Genomic DNA, 23,942 nt, shown 5'->3' with positions numbered 1-23,942 from the left:
CCATTCTTATTTATATACGTCTTTTGATTGCGTGTTATTCCACTTTTTGTTCGGCGATATGCTAAAGCATTGTTTTTTGCCTTTTTTATGGTGTTCACTAAAGGGGTTAATCAGTGGGACAGTTTTATATGTCGGGTCATTGCGGACGCGGTGATATTAAATGTGCACTTTTATTGTTTAGATTAATTTTTTTCATTCAAATATTTAGTGATAGAATACATATTTCTTTTTTTATTATAACTTGATTTTTTTAAAATATTTTTACAATTTTTAAATTTTTTTTTTTAACTTTTTTCTAACTTTTTTACTTTGTCCCACTTTGGGACTATCATTTTTTGCCGGCTGATCGCTTCTATAGCATGCAGATGAAGCAGTATCTGCATGCCAGAGAAACTGTCACTGACAGAGACTTGCTGATCGCGCACTGCACCTGATCAGCAAGTTTCATAGGTCTGGTGACCCGGATGTTGTCATGATGACATCGGGTCACCATGGCAGGTATTGGGACCCCGCGTCATGCCACGCTGTCTCTGATCCAAAGGCAGAGGGGCTGTCAGCCCTGTGTCGGCTTCCTGAATGCTGCTATCGTGTTCGATCACAGCATTTTTGGGGTTTAAAGTGTTGGGATCGGTCTGTGACTGCTCCTGGACCTTAGTACCGGGTGTCAGCTGTGAGAATTAACTGACACCCAGCCGCGCACCCCGTGTACGTGGCCACTCAGATGTAATATTCCATCCATGGTCAAATAGGCCCAGGGCACATGGACGGAATATTATGCCTGATGTCAGAAAGGGGATAAATCTCATTTATATAAACTGAAAACCATAAACCTTCCCAAACTTAAGATTTTTTTTACCTAATAAACCGTCCTCAACCCCATAAAAAAAATAAAAAAAAGCACTCACATTTTATGGATTAATCCATACATAAATGCCATTCATTTTTGTAAGGTTTGGCCTTACTACCTGCCTTCTCAGCAGGGACGCCAAGAGATCCACGTGCACCTTATAGGTAAAACATGCCCAATTGTTTGTGATACTATTTTGTATCTTATTAAAAAGACATGTGACATGCACAAATGTGAACAAGTCGGTTGGACAGTGTTCACACCACCCACTGACTGAAACACAAAGAAAACACAGAATGACAAATGTGCAAAAATACTGTACTCTGCAGTAAAAAAATATGACAGTAATCAGCAAGTGCTGGTAAAAAGATGACAACAAATACAGGGTATTTAGTCGATACTTTTTTGCAAAAAAAATGTATACCAAGCCACTCCACCTCGTCAAGGTAACCCATAATGGAGCAGTCACTATCTAATGTATTTAAAACCTGAACATATGAACAGTGTCTAAATGAACAGGATTCAGACAGGCACTTCCTAGTGTGGGCACGTGGTGTAAGATGGCTCTTTATGTGCATGTGTATTTTGTAGCTTATGTCTACCGTTAATGTCCTATAAAGATAATCATGTCCTGGTTTGTAAACTCTTAGCACTTTCCTTTTATGGCACAATTTTTATGCCTATCGCTTATTGTTATTTTTAAGGGATATATAATGAGCACTTAACCCCTTAATGTCCAATGACGGACACAGTCCATCATCGGACATCTCCCCTGCTTTGATGAGGGCTCCGGCGCTGAGCCCGCATCAAAGCTGGGACATGTCAGCTGTTATGAACAGCTGACATGTGCCCGCAATAGGCGCGAGCAGAATTGCCGTCCGCCCGCGCCTATTAACTAGTTAAATGCCGCTGTCAAAGCTGACAGCGGGCATTTAAATAGCATTTCCGGCCGCCGGGTCGGAAATGACATCATCGCCGACCCCCGTCACGTGATCGGGGGTCGGCGTCACGTTGCCTGGACAACCAGACGTCTCTATGAGACCTCTATGGTTGTTCCAGGCATAAGGCTTTCAGCGCCACCCAGTGGTCGGCGCTGAAAGCACAGCAGTAAATCTGCTACATATGGGCGATCTGCTCATCGCCCATATGTAGCAGAGCCGATCGGGTTGCGCAAGCTTCTAGCCTCCTATGGAGGCTATTGAAGCATGCCAAAAGTAAAAAAAAAAAAATGTTTAAAAATAAAAAAAAATTAAAAAAACATAAAAGTTCAAATCACCCCCCTTTCGCCCCAATCAAAATAAAACAGTAAAAAAAATCCCACATACACATATTAGGTATCGCCGCGTTCAGAATCGCCCGATCTATCAATAAAAAAAGCATTAACCCGATCGCTAAACGGCGTAGCGAGAAAAAAATTCAAAACGCCAGAATTACGTTTTTTTGGTCACCAAGACATTGCATTAAAATGCAATAATGGGCGATCAAAAGAACGTATCTGCACAAAAGTGGTATCATTAAAAACGTCAGTCTGGCATGGAAAAAATAAGCCCTCACCCGACCCCAGATCATGAAAAATGGAGACGCTACGGGTCTCGGAAAATTGCACAAATTTTTTTTTTTTTTTTTTTAGCAAACTTTGGAATTTTTTTTCACCACTTAGATAAAAGAGGACATAGACATGTTTTGTGCCTTTGAACTCGTAATGACCTGGAGAATCGTAATGGCAGGTCAGATTTAGCATCTAGTGAACCTAGCAAAAAAGCCAAGCAAAAAACAAGTGTGGGATTGCACTTTTTTGGCAATTTCACCGCACTTGGAATTTTTTTCCCGTTTTTGAGTACACGACATGCTAAAACCAATGGTGTCATTTAAAAGTACAACTCGTCCCACAAAAAATAAGCCCTCATATGGCCATATAAACAGAAAAATAAAAAAGTTATGGCTCTGGAAAGAAGGGGAGGGAAAAATGAAAATGCAAAACCAAAAATACCCCTGGTCGTTAAGGGGTTAATAGCTTTTATACATGGCACATTTTTATAGCCTATATTTATACTAATGACAGAAAAAACTGACAGCACATCCTAGTCTGAATAGGTGCATACCAAAAACAGCTTACATATCAAAATAAGGAAATGGTTGCACTCAATTGCATTAAGGCATATCAAATATGAAATACACTCACTGGCCACTTTATTAGGTACACCATGCTAGTAAGGGGTTGGACCCCCTTTTGCCTTCAGAACTGCCTCAATTCTTCGTGGCAGAGATTCAACAAGGTGCTGGAAGCATTCCTCAGAGATTTTGGACCATATTGACATGATGGCATCACACAGTTGGCGCAGATTTGTCGGCTGCACATCCCTGATGCGAATCTCCCGTTCCACCACATCCCAAAGATGCTCTATTGGATTGAGATCTGGTGACTGAGGAGGCCATTTGAGTACAGTAAACTCATTGTCATGTTCAAGAAACCAATCTGAGATGATTCGAGCTTTATGACATGGCGCATTATCCTGCTGAAAGTAGCCATCAGATGTTGGGTACATTGTGGTCATAAAGGGATGGACATGGTCAGCAACAATACTCAGGTAGGCTGTGGCATTGCAACGATGCTCAATTGGTACCAAGGGGCCCAAAGAGTGCCCAGAAAAAATTCCCCACACCATGACACCACCACCACCAGCCTGAACCGTTGATACAAGGCAGGATGGATCCATGCTTTCATGTTGTTTACGCCAAATTCTGACCCTACCATCCGAATGTCGCAGCAGAAATCGAGACTCATCAGACCAGGCAACGTTTTTCCAATCTTCTACTGTCCAATTTCGATGAGCTTGTGCAAATTGTAGCCTCAGTTTCCTGTTCTTAGCTGAGAGGAGTGGTACCCAGTGTGGTCTTCTGCTGCTGTAGCCCATCTGCCTCAAAGTTCGACGCACTGTGCGTTCAGAGATGCTCTTCTGCCTACCTTGGTTGTAACGGGTGGCAATTTGAGTCACTGTTGCCTTTCTATCAGCTCGAACCAGTCTACCCATTCTCCTCTGACCTCTGGCATCAACATGGCATTTCCGGCCACAGAACTGCCGCTCACTGGATTTTTTTTCTTTTTCGGACCATTCTCTGTAAACCCTAGAGATGGTTGTGCTTGAAAATCCCAGTAGATCAGCAGTTTCTGAAATTCTCAGACCAGCCCTTCTGGCACCAACAATCATGCCACGTTCAAAGGCACTCAAATCACCTTTCTTCCCCATACTGATGCTCGGTTTGAACTGCAGGAGATTGTCTTGACCATGTCTACATGCCTAAATGCACTGAGTTGCCGCCATGTGATTGGCTGATTAGAAATTAAGTCTTAACACACAGTTGGACAGGTGTACCTAATAAAGTGGCCAGTGAGTGTATATGAAATGTGAATAGCATAATGGCTTTTGGAATTTAGAAAAAAACATATGAGATACTTAGCACAAAATTTGGCCAAAAGATGTGAGCCCATTCACCAACTTCAAGGTGATCTCATTGAATGGGTCCCTATTCTAACTGCCTCATGTGAACTACTGGCTAATAACAAGATAAAGCCTATATTTATAGGAAGATAGGAACCAAAAAGTGATTGGATGCAATTAAAATCACAGCTTGACCAAGGGCGGAGTGCTCAGTCAGAAAGCTAACATACAAATGGCTAAATTTGGTGCTAAGTATCTCATATGTTTTTTCTAAATTCCAAAAGCCATTATGCTGTTCACATTTCATATGCCTTAATGCAATTGAGTGCAACCATTTCCTTATTTTGATATGTAAGCTGTTTTTTGGTATGCACCTATTCAGACTAGGATGTGTCGTCAGTTTTTTCTGTCATTTGTATGTTAGCTTTCTGACTGAGCACTCTGCCCTTCATCAAGCTGTGATTTTAATTGCATCCAATCACTTTTTGGTTCCTATCTTCCTATAAATATAGGCTTTATCTTGTTATTAGCCAGTAGTTCACATGAGGCAGTTAGAATAGGAACCCGTTCAATGAGATCACCTTGACGTTGGTGAATGTGCTCACATCTTTTGGCCAAATTTTGTGCTAAGTATGTCATATGTTTTTTCTAGATTCCAAAAGCCATTATGCTATTCACATTTCATATATTTCATATTTGATATGCCTTAATGCAATTGAGTGCAACCATTTCCTTATTTTGCTATATTTATACTAGTTATTAACATTTTTTGCTCTTTATTGCACTATACATATATATTTTAATTACCAGTGATTGGCATGAGTGTGTTTTATATTGATATTTATTGTATTGTGGTTACTTCCTAACATATTTCATTTTGTCATTGGGCCGCTGTTTGTATAACAGCCTGTGCATTTGGTGGTACCCCATGGTAGTATGTCTCTCTTTGTATATTCAGTACCTTTTCGCTTGATATACTTTTAACATTGATTTTCAATAAAAATATCTTTTATTAAGTACCCTTTAAGTTACCAGTGTAGTCTTCATTTTTTGTAACATTTTGTGTGAATAGTTTGAAATTTTTGAAGGGATACATAAATCCTAACAGATACAGGGCTGTAAATATTTTGGACTTTTTTGTGTGATTATGCCTGTCTTCTCAGTCGCCATGACCACTCTGCCGCAAGAGGAGGTGAAGTAGGAGGAGTAGATGCAGGAACTGAAAATGCTCATTTGTGTATGCTAAGTGACCAGATGCACATGTTCCTTGTGTTCTTCAGTGGTCCCATTCAGATCAACCAAAAGACTTCTGATAATTGTAGTCCACTCTGGAGTGATTCCTTCTGCATGGATCAATATGAATTTAATTAAGCCGACACAGTGGGTGAGATAAATCAGCATATTCCAAAAACGAAAAGGGCTGCTCACTGCATAGTCAAACCTACACAAAAATCAGAGCTTTCAGCCCAAAGAAAGGTAACTATACCATAAATACAAAAATATAAAATTTATTGAAAATATAATTAAATACAAGAAGAAGTAAAAAACAACAGTAATCACAGATGTGTATACAGAGGATGCAAAAAGCAACTGGCGCATGCTCATATAAGGCACATATTAAGTTCTATTTTCCTTAATGGATTAATATGATCTGATTGTCGACTTCTGCTCCAAGACTTAATGTGCTGCTTTCCAGGTTCTGTTTCATCATAAACTGAAGCTATTGGCTGTCCTCCACAACTTCTATTACCAAATCTTCCTCCTGAGCCTCCATGTTGGTGCCATACTCCAAGACGTTTATTTTCCAGGGAATATTGAGGTAATCAAAGACAGACAGAATTGGAAGACGAGAAGATGGACATTGAACAAGGAGATTGCCCAACATTTTAATGGCTTCTCTTGAAAACCTCTCCCAACGAGCAGGTGGAGGAATCTGGTCTGGATTTTTCTTCCAGTTGATGTACTCTTTGTACATTGCGTCTGTCTCTATTGCTTCCAGCCAGGGAAAATATCCAGTCAAAATAACAAAGAGAAGAACCCCAAAGGCCCAAGTATCTATAGCAGGGCTCAAGACTAAACATTCTTCTTCTTTCAATTCACTCAATTCTGGAGACATGTATGGAATAATATGTGACATGGAGGACACATAGGTTCCCACTGGTTGGGTCAAACCAAAGTCACTCAGCTTGATTTCATAACAGTCCTTGTCCATGAGCAACACATTGTCTGGCTTCAGGTCTCTGTGCACCAATCGTCTACCATGCAAATAGTCGAGGGCCCAAGATATCTGTAATGCGCACCTCTTGACCGCCTCCTCAGGAATTCCAACCTGCAGAAAACAAATCAGTGTCATGAGATTTACTTGTGTAGTCCTTTATCTAAAGCAAAAATACTAAAATTTGAACAGTTTGCTATTGTTGGGACAGTGGATGCTGCAGTAGGTAAAACTAATTCTGTGATGGTCATGTGGCATCAAAAAGTGCATTGTAATAAAAGACTCTTCCACCCTTTAAAAGGCTTGATGTATTTCCAAAGAGCTTTATACGCATTAGTTAGCTAACTGGCTATGTGAGTATATAGAATCTCTCCCTTATTGTTGATGTCTATCTCCAAGCTTTGGTGTTTCACAATAAAGTACGTATGTATTGTAAGAGAAGAACTGAAGCCGGCCTTTCTTACCTCACTTTGGATAATATCATGCAAGGTGCCCGCCGTTGCCAACTCCTGAGTCAGCACATAGTGGTCCATTGTGCCAATAAAGATGGGATATGTGCCAATAATGTTCGGGTGGTCAGAGAGGGTGATTGACAATGACAACTCCATCAGAAAGGTTTGCAGTTTAGTTCTGTCCTTCCTTATTAATTTCACAGCTGCTGGTTCTCCTAAAAAACACACAAAAAAGAAAAATGTATAACACCAGTTTAATCCCAAGTTTATCACTATAAAAATGATGCCAGATGTGCTTGGCATCCACTTATCCCCTTTTTACTTCAAATTAAAAACAAATATGATTAAACAAAAAAAATACTTTAGATGAAAGTCAGGGAATGACAGGCTGAGGCTGCCATGAAAATTAGAACAAAGTTGACCGAAACAGCCAATTTTGGCATCCTTCCAAATCTTAGAAAGATATCAGTGAGCAGAAATATCAGAAAGATAGAAATTCAATACACAATTGTTGTTTGTTTGTTTTTTTAGCTTAAATGTCACTATCTAGAGGAATGTACACAAGATCTATCATTTCGCTGACAGTCACCTTTCCAAACTCACCAGTACATGGAAACATTTGGCTCAGCTGTGGGTATAAAGATTGAGCGGTTGGAGCTAAAACTCATGATATTTTTTTCCTCCTTGGAGATAATTTTGACAGCCGCTGTCTAACATTAAACACGGGACCTCTCGAAAACATGTTTGTGTTCTCTACAAAAGAGCCACTGTCTGAATCATCTTGCAGCCAACTATCTCCAGTGAGAAAAAAAAAACAACTGGGGGACCCAACTCCAACTTCTTAATCCTTTTGTCTCTCAATGACTTCTGTCAGGTTCACAATGGATGATGGAGCCTATTAATATTTTTAGATGGACATTTTTATAACATGAGAGAGTAAAGTTGGTCATACACATGGATATCTGTCTCCAGACCATTGGCAGATCCATCTGACTTTGATGAAAGCTGATGACACAGAAGAAATGAAGCCCCCACTTACTATTAACAGCTAGCGAGGTAACATTTGGCCAACATTTATTTCTCCTGACCTCTCTATTGTCATATGATCCCTATTTAACCCAACTATACACATTAGATTTTGATCAAAATTTGCCAAATTTGGCAGGTTTGGATGATTTTACTCCTAGGTGTATGGGCATTTTGACAGCTGATGTTACTAAAATATTGTGGACCTACCAATGACCTACAAATAAATAGCTCATCTCCATGGCCAGTTAAAGTCATTAATATATTAGACATATACATAAATTGCCACTTTTATTTCATCGATGTTCATAAATGATCATCTTTGTTTTTGCATTGTTCACATACCTGTTAATTTGTTCTGTGCAAGTACAACTTTTCCAAATGACCCTTGGCCAAGCTCCTTGATGACATTGTAGCATTCAGAAATCTCCACTATTTCCAAGATTTGGAAGGCGGCCATAGCTGCTTGAAAGTTGGTGATTCTTTGTGCTAACCAATAGAAACTCAGAAACTCTGTATGACCCTATAGGAAAACATAAGGAACACGATTAATACAACATAATTTGGGATCACAATCCTCAGTTCTTTAGGCAGCTATCATAATTTAGAAACTCATCATACAACAAAAATAAATGCCAGTCAGTATCTTAATTAGGATTTTTGCTGTCAGCAACTTTTCCATGAAGTCATTATAATTACTGATAATATCAAAATTAGGATAAATCTAAATGGTTCTATGATAATAATCTCTAGATACAAACACTTCTGTATCTTTTATATGTTTGAGGATTAGGACAAGCAAGAAAATTAGAATTTGTAACCAGTGTAATGGCACTACAAATCTGAATAATTGTTGTTTGGTTATTTGGCAAGAAGACCCCAAACTCCTAATAAATAACACCAATGGATATACTATTCAAGAGTGATCTTACCTGGGTCAGGTTTTTGGTGAAAATTATAAGTTCTTTCTGCTCCAAAAAGTTGAATGATGTCGCTTTTTTATGGTTCAGTCAGAGAGGTCCTATCTCCACAGAGAAGTTCTCAGGAATAAGCCCACAAGACTCATGAAACTCTTCTAGCTTTTATAGTTAAGCAGCTACCTGGCATTGATGTCCATCCTTCTCATTAGCTAATTGGATGTCAGAAACCTCCATTGAATTACAGATGAATGTGGCACAATGGTGGCTGGGAGGAGCCACCTTAGTATTGTTTATTTTGCTAGTAAATTGCTAATGTACTCTGCTCTGAATTTATTCTGCCCCTTACAGTCACATCTTACCTTAATGACCACCTGCTGCTTTCACCAAAAGAGAAACTGGCCCTATGTTTTTTTATATAAATATACATTTGTCATGTCAGAGGGGCATTTGTTTTTCTCTTGTGTAAAAAAATTCAAGCTTACCCTACCCATTAAATAATGACAACAATAAAAATAGAAGCACAGCCACAGGAGAGTAAAAATCCTCCAAAAATTCAAAAAAATGATGAGAATTGACAACACTTGGATAAACATGGGCGCCATGCGAGCACTGTTTTTTGTGGACCTTTTGTCTTGAGAAACAGGTAAAAAATGGAGACTTCACATCTTTTTTTTTTTGTCCAATGGTTTCGGAGAAAAAAGGACACATGGACAGCCCCATAGCCTGTAATGGGCACATGATCTATCCATGAAAGAGAGACTTTTGATTGAGTCTGAAGTGTGCGCTGGACCAGCAGCTTTCTCTCCTGACCATCCGAATAACCTCCATTTTACATGAATTTGCTGTTGGGGGACAGTGAAGAGTCTGGTTAATATTACCATGGTTGTTATGAACAAGGCAGTAACTCCAGGAGTTCATCAAAAAATGGATAGAGCAAAACCCCTCATAACTCTCCTGGCAGCTCGGATTTTTCAGCCATATTGGGATAAGGTGTATGAAATCTTTATGTACAGGGTGGGTCATTTACATGGATACACCCAAATAAAATGGGAATGGTTGGTGATATCAACTTCCTGTTTGTAGCTCATTAGTATAAGGGAGGGGGGAAACTTTTCAAGATGTGTGGCAACCATGGTGGCCATTTTGAAGTCATCCATTTTAGATCCAACTTTATTTTTTTCAATGGGAAAAGGGTCACGTAACACATCAAACTTATTGAGAATTTCACAAGAAAAACAATGGTGTGTTTGGTTTTAACATAACTTTATTCTTTCAGGAGTTATTTACAAGTTTATGACCACTTTTGTGTTCAAAATGCTGCCCATTGTGTTGGATTGTCATTCCAACCCTCTTCTCCCACTCTTGACACACTGATAAACAGTAAATATTACAAATGTGCAGTAATTGGGATAGAATCATAGAATCGTAGAGTTGGAAGGGACCTCCTGGGCCATCTGGTCCAACCCCCTGCTCAAAGCAGGATTCGCTAAATCATCCCAGTTAGATGTCTGTCCAGCCTCTGTTTGAAGACTTCCATTGAAGGAGAACTCACCACTTCTCGTGGCAGCCTGTTCCACTCATTGATCACTCTAACTGTCAAAAAGTTTTTTCTAATATCTAATCTGTGTCTCCTCCCATTCAGCTTCATCCCATTGCTTCTAGTCTTTCCTTGTGCAAATGAGAATAAAGTTGATCCTTCTACAATGTGACAGCCCTTTAGATATTTGTAGACAGCTATTAAGTCTCCTCTCAGTCCATACTTAGTCATTTTTTCAATAAGGATTGTATGAGAGACTTTGTCAAATGCTTTGCTGAAGTCAAGATATACTATATCTACAGCATTTCCTTGATCCACCCAATCAGTAATACCATCATAGAAGGAAATTAAATTAGTCTGACATGACTTATTAGTTACAAACCCATGCTGACTCTGTTTAATCACTTCATTCTTATCCAGGTATTGACATACATGTTGTTTAATAATTTGTTCAAAGATCTTTCCTGGTATAGAAGTCAGACTTACCGGCCTATAGTTGCCTGGGTCCACCTTCTTCCCCTTTTTGAAGATAGGAACAACATTTGCTCTTCTCCAGTCTTCTGGCACTTCTCCTGTTCTCCAAGAATTTTCAAAGATTATGGAGAGGGGTTCAAAAATTTCTTCTGCTATCTCCTTCAGTACTCTGGGGTGTAATTCATCTGGACCTGGAGACTTGAATACATTTAGGTTAGCTAAGTGTTTTCTCACTATCATTCTGTTTATAGATATCCTGGATTCTTCTATTCCCTTAATAGGACAGTGAATAACAGTTGATGTTACATTTCCTTTCTGAGAGAAAACAGATGCAAAATAGGAATTTAAAAGTTCAGCCTTCTCAACATCCTGTCTTACGATTTCATCATTTTCATCCTGTAAAAATCCTATAGCATCTTTGACTTTTCTTTTACTTTTGACATATCCCCAAAATCCTTTATTATTGCTTTTGACATCTCTTGCAAGCCTCAATTCATTTTCAGCTTTAGATAATCTGATTTGTGCCTTGCAGGTTCTGCAGACAGCATTATATTCTTCTTTAGATATGCCTCCTTCTTTCCATTTTATAAACATTTTTTGCTTCCTTTTTAGCATGTGCTTAAGTTCTGTGTTCATCCATCCTGGTTTCCTTAAATGCTTCCTATTCTTCCCTCTTTTCGGAATTGTTAACAACTGTGCTTTGAGAATTTCATTTTTCAAGATTTCCCATCCTTCCTGGACATTTTTGTCTTTAAGGATATCCAGCCATTGGATCCCTCCAATTCTCTTTCTGAATCCCTTAAAATCTGCCTTTCTGAAATCTAACCTTGACGTCTGAGTCTTCACAGGTCTTCCGCCTCTAGTTATCCAAAATTCTAAAATAGCATGGTCGCTACCTCCTAGGGTCCCAGCCACTTTTACCTCCTCAACCATTTCCTCCCTGTTTATAAGGATTAGATCCAAGGTAGCAGTTCCCCTTGTTTTCTCCTTTACCTTTTGGAAGATGAAGTTGTCAGCAAGAGAGGATAAGAATTTCCTTGACCTGTTAGTTTTGCCTGAGAGAGATTCCCAACAAATGTCTGGATAGTTGAAATCTCCCATGACAACTATGTCATATTTTTTGGAGAACTTGGCCATTTGATGCATAAAGAGTTCATCCATATCTTCAGCTTGCACAGGCGGCCTGTAGTAAATGCCTACAATGGTGTCCTTTCCATTGTTCTGTCCTTGTATTCTTACCCAAACAGTTTCCACAGAACTCCCAGTCTCTGAAGCTTCAATCTCTGTGCAGATATACGCATTTCTAACATACAATGCGACACCCCCTCCTCGTTTATCAAGTCTGTTTCTTGCAAATAAGTTGTATCCTTCTAGTCTTGTATTCCAATCATGTGTATTGTCCCACCAAGTTTCAGTGATTCCAATGACATCATATTTCTTTTCCTGTGTTAGTAGTTCCAATTCTCCTTGTTTGTTGCCCATGCTTTGTGCATTAGTATAGAAACATTTTAGTTTGTGATTGGTTTCTCTTTCTCCAATATTTTTTTTAATTAGATTCTTTCGTCTTTGTTCTTCCTTTCCACTTCTAATAGCAGAGTTCTCAGTAGCATTTGTCAGGTGTATGGCTTTTTCTGGTCTTTTGCTTCCCTTCCCATGTTGTTCTAGTTTAAAGCTCTCCTTACAAGTGTAGCAAGGTGACTTCCAAATACCTGCTTTCCAGTCTTCGTAAGGTGCAACCCATCTCTAGCAAGTAGTCCATCGTATAAGTAGTTCACTCCGTGATCCAGAAATCCAAATCGTTGCTGACGGCACCATCGACGTAGCCAGTTGTTCACCTGCAGAATCTTATTCCACCTCCTTGTTCCATGGCCATCCACTGGGAGGATGGAAGAGAAGACCACTGCGCTCCCAGTTCTTTCACTTTCTTGCCTAAGTCTTCAAAGTCTCTGCAGATGGTTTCCAGGTCGTTTCTTGCGGTGTCATTTGTCCCCACATGTAGTAGCAGGAATGGGTAGTCATCTGTAGGTCTGAAGAGTCCTGATATCCTGTCAGACACATCTTTAATTTTTGCACCTGGAAGACAGCACATTTCTCTTGAAGTTATATCCGGTCTGCAGATAGCGGCCTCTGTTCCTCTCAACAGGGAATCCCCCATGACCACCACTCTCCGTTTCTTCTTCACAACATTTTTCTTTCTCCATCCAGGAGGACTCTGAAGGCGTACAAGGTTGCTGTTTGTTGGCAAAGTCTTATCCTGATGTATTTCTTCATCGTTTTCCTGCGTGAGAGCCTGGTACTGGTTCCTGAGCAGTATGGGTGCTGATTGCCTCCTGATCCTCCTGCTTCTCTGGGTCACATGTCTCCAATCCTCTGTTTCTTCAGGTGCACTTCGAATTTCTTCTCTTTCTGTAACATGAAGAGATAATTCTGCTCTGTCCAAGAACTCTTCACCTTCCTTAATGATCTTCAACGTAGCTAACCTCTCTTCGAGATTTTGCAACTTTTCCTCCAACAGGGTCACAAGCTTGCATTTGTGGCATGTGAAGTTTGGCTTTTCAACTGGTAAATCTGTGAACATGTAGCAAGAAATGCAGCTCACCAAATGGCTCCTGGCCTCTTCCATCTTGAGATTTCTTAAAAAGATGAAAGATGAGCCAAAATTCGGCGCGCGGTTTCTCCGATTTCCTCTTTTCAGCTGCAACGGCCAAAACCCAGTGATCGTTGAGCTCGCGGAGACTCTTCACTTATCCCTGTAGGCACTGGGAATATGCAAATGATCTCCTCAAGACTCTTCCCCTGGTTTCTCCGATTTCCTCTTTTCAGCTGCAACGGCCAAAACCCAGTGATCGTTCAGCTCGCGGAGACTCTTCACTTATCCCAGAAGGCACTGGGAATATGCAAATGATCTCCTCAAGACTCTTCCCCTGGTTTCTCCGATTTCCTCTTTTCAGCTGCAACGGCCAAAACCCAGTGATCGTTGAGCTCGCAGAGACTCTTCACTTATCCCAGAAGGCACTGGGAATATGCAAATGATCTCCTCAAGACTCTTCCCCTGGTTTCTCCGATTTCCTCTTTTCAGCTGCAACGGCCAAAACCCAGTGATCGTTCAGCTCGCGGAGACTCTTCACTTATCCCAGAAGGCACTGGGAATATGCAAATGATCTCCTCAAGACTCTTCCCCTGGTTTCGATAGAAATATCTCATGTGTAAAAATCATTAACCCAAACTAAGGTGACTTGTCCCAGCCTAACAGAAGTTATTACCACCAAAATGTCACCTCGTTCGGCGTTCTGGTGATTACACTGTGCTGGTCTGTGACACGTAAATGAGGTGAATAGGGAAAGAGAGATCCTAAGATCCTAGGCGTCAGACAAGTCTGCGCATGCTCCATAACATAGGAAGTCATCGGTGCCATCTTGGTAAAGGTAAAATGGAAAAAAGATATTCCAAGTGTAATGTGCATTTCCGTGACACATGGAGTTATTGGCTCCATCTTGAAAAGGGTAAAAAAGGTGCCAATCAGAATATTAACGCTTTATACAAATGTAAGAGTGTACCTTTATTATAGCCAATTTTTCCATATACCTGCTGCACACTATTACATTTTTTATGGCCTTTGGAATTATATAAAGGGATCTGCTGACATTCTGCTTAACAAAGCCCGACCCATTGGTCCTAAGAGATCCCCCTATTGCTACCCATTGTACAATAGATGTTACCATATTTTACAATTGGATGTGAAGATTTGGAGCCGTTTATCTGCTCCAATCATTTTGGTTAGCTGATTACTCTACTTTTAGATTCGGATGAGAGATCTGTGTCTGTATTAGATATGGATCTCTTTGGATAGCTGAGCACCTTTAGTGGAGCAGCCCCAACTGAGGAGGATCCCTTAGGATCAATGAGTTGGGCTTTGTTAAGCATAAAGTCAGCAAATCCTTAATTCCATTTTTAAGGCCTAATGCATCTCTATAGTTTGTACTATTATAACTGGGATAGATATAGCTCATGTGGAAGCATAATGATTCCTCTTTTATTATATTCACTGCAATCCTGAGAAAGGTTCACACTATGATCCTTATCATCGCCACATGGCCAATAAATTTCACTATTTTTTTTTTTATTTTACTAATTTTGGTGTGCTGCCTCTAGGTATTATTTTTTATCCATCTCACTTTTCTCCTCTTTATCCCGGTCATATCTCACATGTATCTCAGATCGTTGAGCTGACAGCAATCTAATGTGTGTGGGGGGGGCTTCTTAGTATTTGGCCTCGCCTCCATTACAGATGTCGCGACTATTTGGTGTGTGTATAATGTGTACAATGCTTTCAGGTTTGACTTTTTTTAAGCTAACTTCTATTTTTTAGCACAATTTTTTCTTTCAAAGAGTAACTTGCCACATATGTAATCAATACTGAGTGATAGCCTCACGCTCTACATAGATCTATCTGAGATCTCTTCCCCACAATATACAGTGTGTCCATAAAGTCATGGTGCACTTTTGACCAGTCACATGAGAGCAACAAAGGACAATAGAAATGTGAACTCTGCTCCAAATAGAAGGAAAACCCTCCCAGTTTCTGTAGGATGATGTTGCAGCACGTGCACATGGGCAGATGATGACGCAACACCATGTACAGAGACATTATTCACTCTGTTACACCAGACGTCCTTACCCGTGTGTGGCAAGAACGTCACTATCGTTTGGATGTGTGTAGGGAAACAAATGGAGCCCACATAGAACTGCACTGAGTAGGTATGAAACTAGGAGAGTTTCCTTTTATTTGGAGCAGATTTCACATTTCTATCGTCTTTTGTTGCTTTCCAGTGACTGGTCAAAAGTGCACCATGACTTTACGGACACACTGTATTGAGCTCAAACCTGACACGATACATTTTAAAGAGACTTACAAGGACAGAATTTTCTTTTTCTTTAAGCGTAATTATTTTATTACCAACTTTATTCAATGATAAAATGATACTTCTGTTTTTTGTTATATTCGCTTTTTGATGTATGAGCTTTATCCTCTACCACATGATTGTATAACCTTTCCCCTTGTTGCCCTTTCTGAATTTTTCATTTATTCAGCCGGAGTTACTGTGAAATGCGCTGACAGTAAACCATCATCATTACATCTTGGCTTGTCGTTCATTCAGCAGCGCAAGATACTCCCATATTCCTTGGCATATTCCATACACGCACCCTCAGACGCAGCGGCAGCTGGAATGTATGCATTATCACTTACCCTTTGATTCCTCTTTACTTCTTGGATAAGACCCTTTTGTGCTTTTGCATTTTTTTAATCCAAAAACCTCCATTGAATTACTGACTTAGGTGTGTCCTAGAAGCAGGACATTCATTTACACCTCATTGATATTTAATTAGCTGTGAATAAACCAACATTGGCACCGGGGAGGCGCCCACCTTAGTATTGTTTTTGTTGCTGGTAAATTGATGGTGTGATCAGTTCTGAGTTTATTCTACTGCTGCTTTCATCACTAGAGAAACTGGTCCCATATTTTTATAGAAATATTCATTTGCCAGGCAGGTTCTAGTATTCAGTGTTTATGGCCATAAACTGACCTAACATATCTTGTAGGATAGTTTTGTCCCAGCTGACGTTATTATTACATAGACTATTCTGTTATTTCCATTTGTCCTAAAGTGAAACTCCTAATACAACTACAGGGAAAGGCCCCATACACATTAGACGAAATGGGGGCAACGAACGATCATTCTCCGATTGCCCCAAACACATCACAGAATATACCGGCCAATGGTTTTGTCCGAGCATTAGAACTGATCATCTGCTGAGAAAATCCAACTCCTGGACCAGTGTTTTGGTCAATTATAAATGTTCGTTGGTCGATACGCACAATCGGTCATTTCCACCACAGACAACGGTCGCTCATTATGGCTGAGATCAGATATTTCATTCTAGATATATCTAATAATGTGAAGGGGCTTCAGAAGTCCACACACAGCTCAGAATTGGCAGATTTGTAAATATTGCCGCAAATCTGAGAAAAATCTGCGGGAAGATTAATAAATTACATCCGTACCAAATTGTGTGGCTAATGGAGGAGGCAAAGAAATAATTCACTTACAATCCATACAAAATTTTGCAAATAAGATTTTTTTCAAATTTAATTTGGGATTATTTCTTCCTCAAACTAATTAATCTGTCAGAATTGATCTAAAAATCTAGACTCCATCTCAGATTCTGTCGGGAAAATGTAGGGAACATCTAGGTGAGATTAGTAAATGTCTCCAAATTATCTACTGCAGAAGCACAAACTATTTCCAGGAAAGTCTCCGATAGGCAGTTTTCATTATAATAACAGACTTTTTTTGATCAGAGCACTTCATCTGATTTTTACCCATTTTTGATCCTTGTCTGTTTTTCGCTTGTGCCAAGAAAAAAAAAAAATTCAAGCTTCTCCTACTCATAAAATATTAAAAATGGACAACACTTGGATAACACATGGATGCCAGAGTGTGTTTTTCTTTCGGGACCATTTCTCTTGAATGGGCAAATCTTGATTTGCAAAACAACAAAAAAATATAATGGAGACACCACTTTTTTTTTTTTTTTTTACAGTCGTTACTCAAGAAAAACAAATGTGAACAGCCCCATAGGCATCAATTGCCAGTATGTCTTTCACAAAAAGATCAAGTATTCATTACAGGCTAAGTGTGAACTGGACCAGCAGCCTTCTCTCCCGACCACCTGACTAACCTCCATTTTATATGAATCTGCTGTTGGGGGTCAGTGAAGAAAGAGTCCGGCCAGTATTAATAAGGTTATGAATAAAGGCCCCGGTCACAGATAGCAATCTTGCAGCGAGATGGCTGCTGAGTCACAAGTTTTGTGTCACAACAGCGATCTCACCAGCGAGATCGCTGTGTGTGACAGCGATCAGCGACCGGCCCCCCTGCCGGTTTTGCTGATCGCTCTGGGAAACCTCTGGACTTTTCTATGGTCGCTGGTCTCTCGCTGGCCAGCACGCATCGCTGCGTGTGACAGGCGGGAGACCAGCGATCTGCTGGTAACTAATGTACACATCGAGTATCCAAGTGACATGCGTCCCTTAGATACCCGATGTGTATGTTAGTTACCAGCGCGCTGATGCAGGGAGCTGGTAACTAACGTACACATCGGGTATCTAAGGGACGTCGCTGTGCTGATTGCTGGTGAAGCTGTCTGTTTGACAGCTCACCAGCGATCATGTAGCGATTCACCAGCGATCCTGACACGTTGATATCGTTATCGGGATCGCTGGTGAGTCGCTATGTGAGACGGGGCCCTAAGGCAGTAACTCTAGGGATTTGTCAATATATGTACAGAGGGAAACCCTTCTCATAACTCTGCTGCCAGCTCGGATTTTTCAGCCATATCGGGATGAGGGTTATGAAATCTTTGTCTACATTGAGCTGTAAATTTTTGTAGATTTACAACATAAGATCCACACTAGCTCCTGTCCACAGCTGTAATGTCCAGATGTGTTCTTAAGATGCTCATGTCAGCTTTACCCCAATATTTATCCTGCTATGAGCAGTTTTTTTCAGGGTAGGTGCAGAGAAGAATATTTTCGATCAGTGTGTGTGGTCCAACAAAACATCAGATGGCACTTGGATCAATGTTATTCTAAGGGGCTGTGCAAATTCCCATTTTTTTCTATGAACCAAGTTTGCCCGAAGAAGAAACTGCAGAATGCGCCATTTTGCTTCTGCTTTTCACGTACTGATAAAATGGAGAAGATGGAAAATTTTTGTTTTTTTTCCCCTCTATCTTCTCCACATTATGTTGAGATCACACTATCAGCAAACTCATAGCATAATAGAGCTGATTTTCTCAGATGACCGTAAATATGGTCGTGTAACTCTAGCCTAACAGATACAGTATATTCACCATAGTGGAAAAAAGCCTAAAAGTCTCAACTGAAGCCGAAACCTGTCTGATATTTGTGTCTATAATAGAAAATCCATATCTTATTGACATGACCGTAAAGTCATTTTACACTTGTTTTGATCTCTCCATTGTCTCTTTCTGGTTGTCTAATCTTGAGGTAGAGATTGATCAGGCATATTGTTTGATGAAAAGATGAGCACCACCATGGGTCTTGTGGCTGCCAATAGTATAGCATGCTGACCATAGCAAAGAAAATCGGATTAAAATCCAGAACTCACCATGCTCATGTAGACACCTCCATTACATATCATTATGGCTGCTGCTTTCACAGCTGACCAACAGGAGCAGATGCAAAACATGAAGGTGGCAGCAAATCCACTTCTTTATTCCAAAACCATTAAATAGTTTCTCATGCTGTCCAAGCCAAGATCTCTTAGATTGCTCTTAGAGAGATGATAATTTGGACAGCATGAGAAACTTTCTAATGTCATTGGAATAAAGAAGTGGTTACCTGCACGTTTTTTTTAATTTTTGCATTCCGAGACCACTCATGTGGTGTCTTCTCAACCACGTAGATGGCACACCACAATTTTGCCCAAGATCATGACCATGAATAAAAAATGTGAACTAAACATCCTTCAAGAGCAACTTCTCCCATCATCCAGGAGAAATGTGGAGATGAGCAATGTTTTTTTCCCAGCATGATGGCAATGTCCCAAGGCAAAGTTGATAACTAAATGGATTTAGCTACCTTGGATCATTGGGCTGATCGCTATCTAATGTATAGGGGGCATCACAGTGTTTGTCCTTGTTTGTGTTACAGATGTACTAACAATTAGGAGCCATCAATGATCTGTGCCAGAAGACTTTCCCTCAGAATGGATCACCTGTGGAGACCCATCATAGATCTACAGCTTCTAGAATTACATGTGGATGTACTCAGAGGGGCTTCACTTGTGGCCATTAGCCTCACATTAGCCCCTTGATGTCGCTCCTTTGTGGTCACTGGTTATTGTGAGGCTTATTAGTACAATCAGACATTTCTCATAGCCTCAGGTGTCTGCTTCTCCCTTGACTCCAAACTTTTACATCTGCGTCAGAGTCTTCCCTCATATTCTGAGCAAGATCAGACCCTCATAATCAGTCTCTACAAATATCCATTTGCTACATATTTATCATACCAGGAAGATTTTAAAATATTAAGTAAAATGTAATTAAATTATTTTTAACTTATTTTGTCTTTCAGTGATCTAATGCCAAGTCTACCTCTAAATTTTTTTTATGTATTCTTGGGAAATTTGAGACACATAATTGGTTATACAAGAATATAAATGTATGAAAAAAAAATCTTTAAAAGAAAAAAAAAAAAAACATATCTGCCCATTATAGTGTTACTAGAAAGGTGATTGCTCATTGAGTGGCCAAAATTCCAGAAGAACCAAAACCTATTACAAGTAAAACAAATAGATATATAATTGAGGAGTGGTGTTAGCAATTTCACCAAAACCCACCTCAAGTTATACATCCTACAAGCAGTAAACCAAAGTAAAGCTGCCAATATAAAGTCTTTATTGATTACATAATTTAATAAAAGATATAGCTAGAAAAAAACAAAAAAAAACAAAACAGAAGACTACAAACTGTCAGAGGCCACACAGGAGACCTTACAATCTATTATGAATATTTATCTTAATGATATGATGTAATGTAGATACATGACTGGTACCAACTATTACATGAGCAAGTGTCACAATATGAGAGATGAAAAACCTACAAGAAAACAAAATAAGCAAAAACCCTTCTGTGACTAAATAAGTAAAAAGCAAATGTGCATTTAAATAACACAGTTCTTAGTAATACTGTTTTTTATTAAAAAACAGGGCATAAAAGCCGTCCCACCAGTTTTGTATATTCTATGGCCCATGTGAACATGCATTTATATGCTGCATGTGTACCAACGCCAACCAGGCTCAATTTTTATGTTTTTTTCTTTGTATTTTCGCATTCTGTACTAGCTGGGGTGTGGCCACCATTTTCCTGAACTGGAAATCACATTTAGGGCTCATACTCACTTGCGAGAGACTCACGTGATTCTCATACGACTCTCTCACATGATAACCTGGCACTGCCACTGGCACTCGGACTGGAGCATGCGGCTACATGTATTTCTATGCAGCCGCACGCTCCGGTTCGAGTGCCGACAGCAGTGCCAGGTTTTCATGCGAAAGACTCGTATGAGCATCGTGCGATTCTCTCACAAGTGAGTATGCCCTTAGGCCGGGATCACACATGCGAGAAACTCGGATGAGTCTCACCTGTTAATACCTGGCACTGCCGCCGGCACTTGGATCGGAGCGTGCAGCCGCATAGCAATACAAGCAGCCGCACACTCTGCTCCTGAGGGCTGGCGGCAGTGCCGGGTATTAACATGCAAGACTTGTCCGAATTTCTCACATGTGTTGTCCCGGCCTTAGAGGCGTCCCCAGACTGGTTTCCACTGGTTGGGACCAGGTCCTTTTGTCTGCCCTTATTCACACACCGAGGTCAACTTTGAAACAGGGTAAGGTCTTTAATATTAAACAGTGTAGGACCATCCCGATCAGAGTCACCTTGTCGATGGTGGGACGGCTTTTATGCCAGTTTAGATCAAACACAGTATTACTAAGAACTCTTATTTAAATGCACTTTTGCTTTTTACTTATTTAGTTAGGGTTTTTGCTTATTTTGTTTTTTTTGTTTCTTGTAGGTTTTGTATTTTCTACGGCCAGTGCGAACATGCATTTATGTGCTGCATGTGTACCAACTCAAACCAGGCTCAACTTTTGTGTGTTTTTTACAATATGAGAGATGTAGAGAAATACATTAATATATCAATAAATATGCAGTACTGAAGTTACAATAATTTTAGTGATTAAAGGTTGTGAAAACCCAAGAATGCTCTTCTACAATTAGACAATGTTCCTATTGATAGGAGGGAATGGTTAATAAGACAACTTCAAAAAAAACAAATATGTATCACTCCAAGACACACATGTAGAGTGCTGTGTGCAGAACTACAAAAAGTACTACTAACATAATGGTGTCATCAGCAAAGGGATAATAATTATCCAAAACACACCACTTCACAAAGAGATAATTAATAGAAAAGCATAAATCTTTGGAGGTATAAACATACAGATATGAAGACAACTTGGACCGTGTGTACCACGAGGCATATATGAGGTATAGAAAAAAATAGGGACTCAAGTCCATACATACAGTGAAACAGACCAAAATTCAGGACGCAACACCGTTAAATGATCACAGTAAAGCTCCACCAGGTCAGAGAAAAAAAAAACCTCTACCAAACGGAACAGTAATTTATCAATTGATCTTACCCATGTCGCTGTAGGCCTCTGTCTGTGATACCACTGAACTCCCCGACATGCGTTTTGCAGATGTGCTTTCTCAAGGGGATTGTGTTTATTAATTATGTTTGTGAAGAGGTGTCTTTTGGATAATTCTTATCCTTTTTTGATGTCATGTTTCATGAACACCTATTTACTATTATGAGGTAATTGGTTCAGGCTGAGGCCCCTCTTATAGAGAATTATGTTGGTGGACACTATTTTGATTTTAGCATAACTGTGTTCATAGTCCTACTAGACAATATCAATTAATAAGTGTACTCAACCAATCAATACATATGATTCTAGCGTATGATATAGATCAATTAATATGCAAGATAACCTTTTAACTATATAGCAGTGGACATAGTCCTACTCAAAATATTGACCCTTTTATCTGTATCTGCACCAATCCCTGGACAAGTAGATAAATTAAATGTGGCACTATTCAAACAAAGAAATTCCTAGGGAAAGGTTTTGAGTTTTCACATACTGTACCAGCAAAGAAAAAATGTATAAGCAAGGCACATACAAGGGATATGTTAACGTGGGTATATCAACCTGTGTGAACTCTGAAGCAAATATACCCTATGGGAATGTACCTTGCTTAAAATTTGTCAGACAAAATCAGCAGTGTGTCACTGAAGTAGAAGTGGCTTCCCTAAGGCATTAAATGTTCCCTTGGTTCTCCACTACAGTCTACTTGTCCTTACCTTCAATTACAATGAATTCCTCTTCCAAATGTTCCATCTCAACTTTAGCTTCTGCAATCTTGTGGGGATTTTTCAGCTAGTCATCTTCTCCCCATGTCAAGTCAAGATAGTTCAGGAAAGTGTTTCCTGGACTCCTGGTAGTGGTGGTGGCTGCATCTTCAGAGAACAATGCATTGAATAATTCATGAGCTTTATTGGTACGTTTGGTCCAGTGTCCTGGAGGTGCAGTACTGTTTCCAAAATGTTTCAAACATAGGATCACCTTCTCCTGCTCTTTCCCCATGTAAAATTTCCAGTAAATGCAATGTAATACACTAAATATCTAAAGGGCTGTCACATTGTAGAAGGATCAACTTTATTCTCATTTGCACAAGGAAAGACTAGAAGCAATGGGATGAAACTGAATGGGAGGAGACACAGATTAGATATTAGAAAAAACTTTTTGACAGTTAGAGTGATCAATGAGTGGAACAGGCTGCCACGAGAAGTGGTGAGTTCTCCTTCAATGGAAGTCTTCAAACAGAGGCTGGACAGACATCTGACTGGGATGATTTAGCGAATCCTGCTTTGAGCAGGGGGTTGGACCAGATGGCCCAGGAGGTCCCTTCCAACTCTACGATTCTATGATTCTATGATTCTAAAGGTCCACGTGTCAGTCCTGGATCTCAAGACGAGACCATCGACTGATATCAGAGGATATGAAGGGAATGAAGAGTGACATCGATGGTATGAGTATCAATAGCTTGTGTCTGAATGATTTTGGCCTAGTTTATGTGGAAGCAGCCTTGGTCTGGTTTTAAATCTTTATGCATCAGTTTTTTTTTTTTTCATGCTTATATTCTAGCTCATTGGTCAACTGTAGCGCAAAATGCTTCACCATCGCTTCTGGAATTCCCATCTAGAAAAATAGAAGAGACCATTAGATACATGCGCTAGCTCCACTTTTCCCAAAACCATACACCTTTGCTAATTGAGAAAATAGAACTTTGTTTTGTCACTGGATAGGGATTTGTAACA

The 23,942-nt window shown here is 39.8% G+C and overlaps 1 protein-coding gene across 1 annotated transcript; it reads right to left on the bottom strand.

Moving 5' to 3' along the window:
• Positions 1 to 5,988: 5,988 nt before the first annotated feature.
• Positions 5,989 to 22,973, bottom strand: LOC141055980 (serine/threonine-protein kinase SBK1-like). The gene is made up of 4 exons (XM_073552665.1): positions 22,926 to 22,973; positions 8,326 to 8,503; positions 6,967 to 7,169; positions 5,989 to 6,616 (listed from the first exon to the last, which is right to left on the bottom strand). The coding sequence occupies exons 2-4, from the start codon at positions 8,438 to 8,440 to the stop codon at positions 6,008 to 6,010; spliced, it is 927 nt and encodes a 308-aa protein (XP_073408766.1). The 5' UTR covers positions 8,441 to 8,503; positions 22,926 to 22,973; the 3' UTR covers positions 5,989 to 6,007.
• Positions 22,974 to 23,942: the final 969 nt, after the last annotated feature.

This window comes from Dendrobates tinctorius, unplaced genomic scaffold, assembly GCF_039654945.1.
Source record: "Dendrobates tinctorius isolate UK_male_01 unplaced genomic scaffold, ASM3965494v1 ptg000193l, whole genome shotgun sequence".
NCBI classification, from domain to species: Eukaryota; Metazoa; Chordata; class Amphibia; order Anura; family Dendrobatidae; genus Dendrobates; species Dendrobates tinctorius.
Note: the sequence above shows the minus strand (reverse complement) of the source record. Positions and strands in the feature narration are given on the sequence as shown.

What these genes read in the sequence shown, in the direction of transcription:
- LOC141055980 (XM_073552665.1), bottom strand. Translation starts at nt 8,440, where the DNA reads ATGGCCGCCTTCCAAATCTTGGAAATAGTGGAGATTTCTGAATGCTAC. An exon ending in TGCACAGAACAAATTAACAG is followed by an intron (nt 7,170 to 8,325) that starts GTATGTGAACAA and finishes TGTGTTTTTTAG; the next exon opens with GAGAACCAGCAGCTGTGAAA. An exon ending in ATGATATTATCCAAAGTGAG is followed by an intron (nt 6,617 to 6,966) that starts GTAAGAAAGGCC and finishes TGTTTTCTGCAG; the next exon opens with GTTGGAATTCCTGAGGAGGC.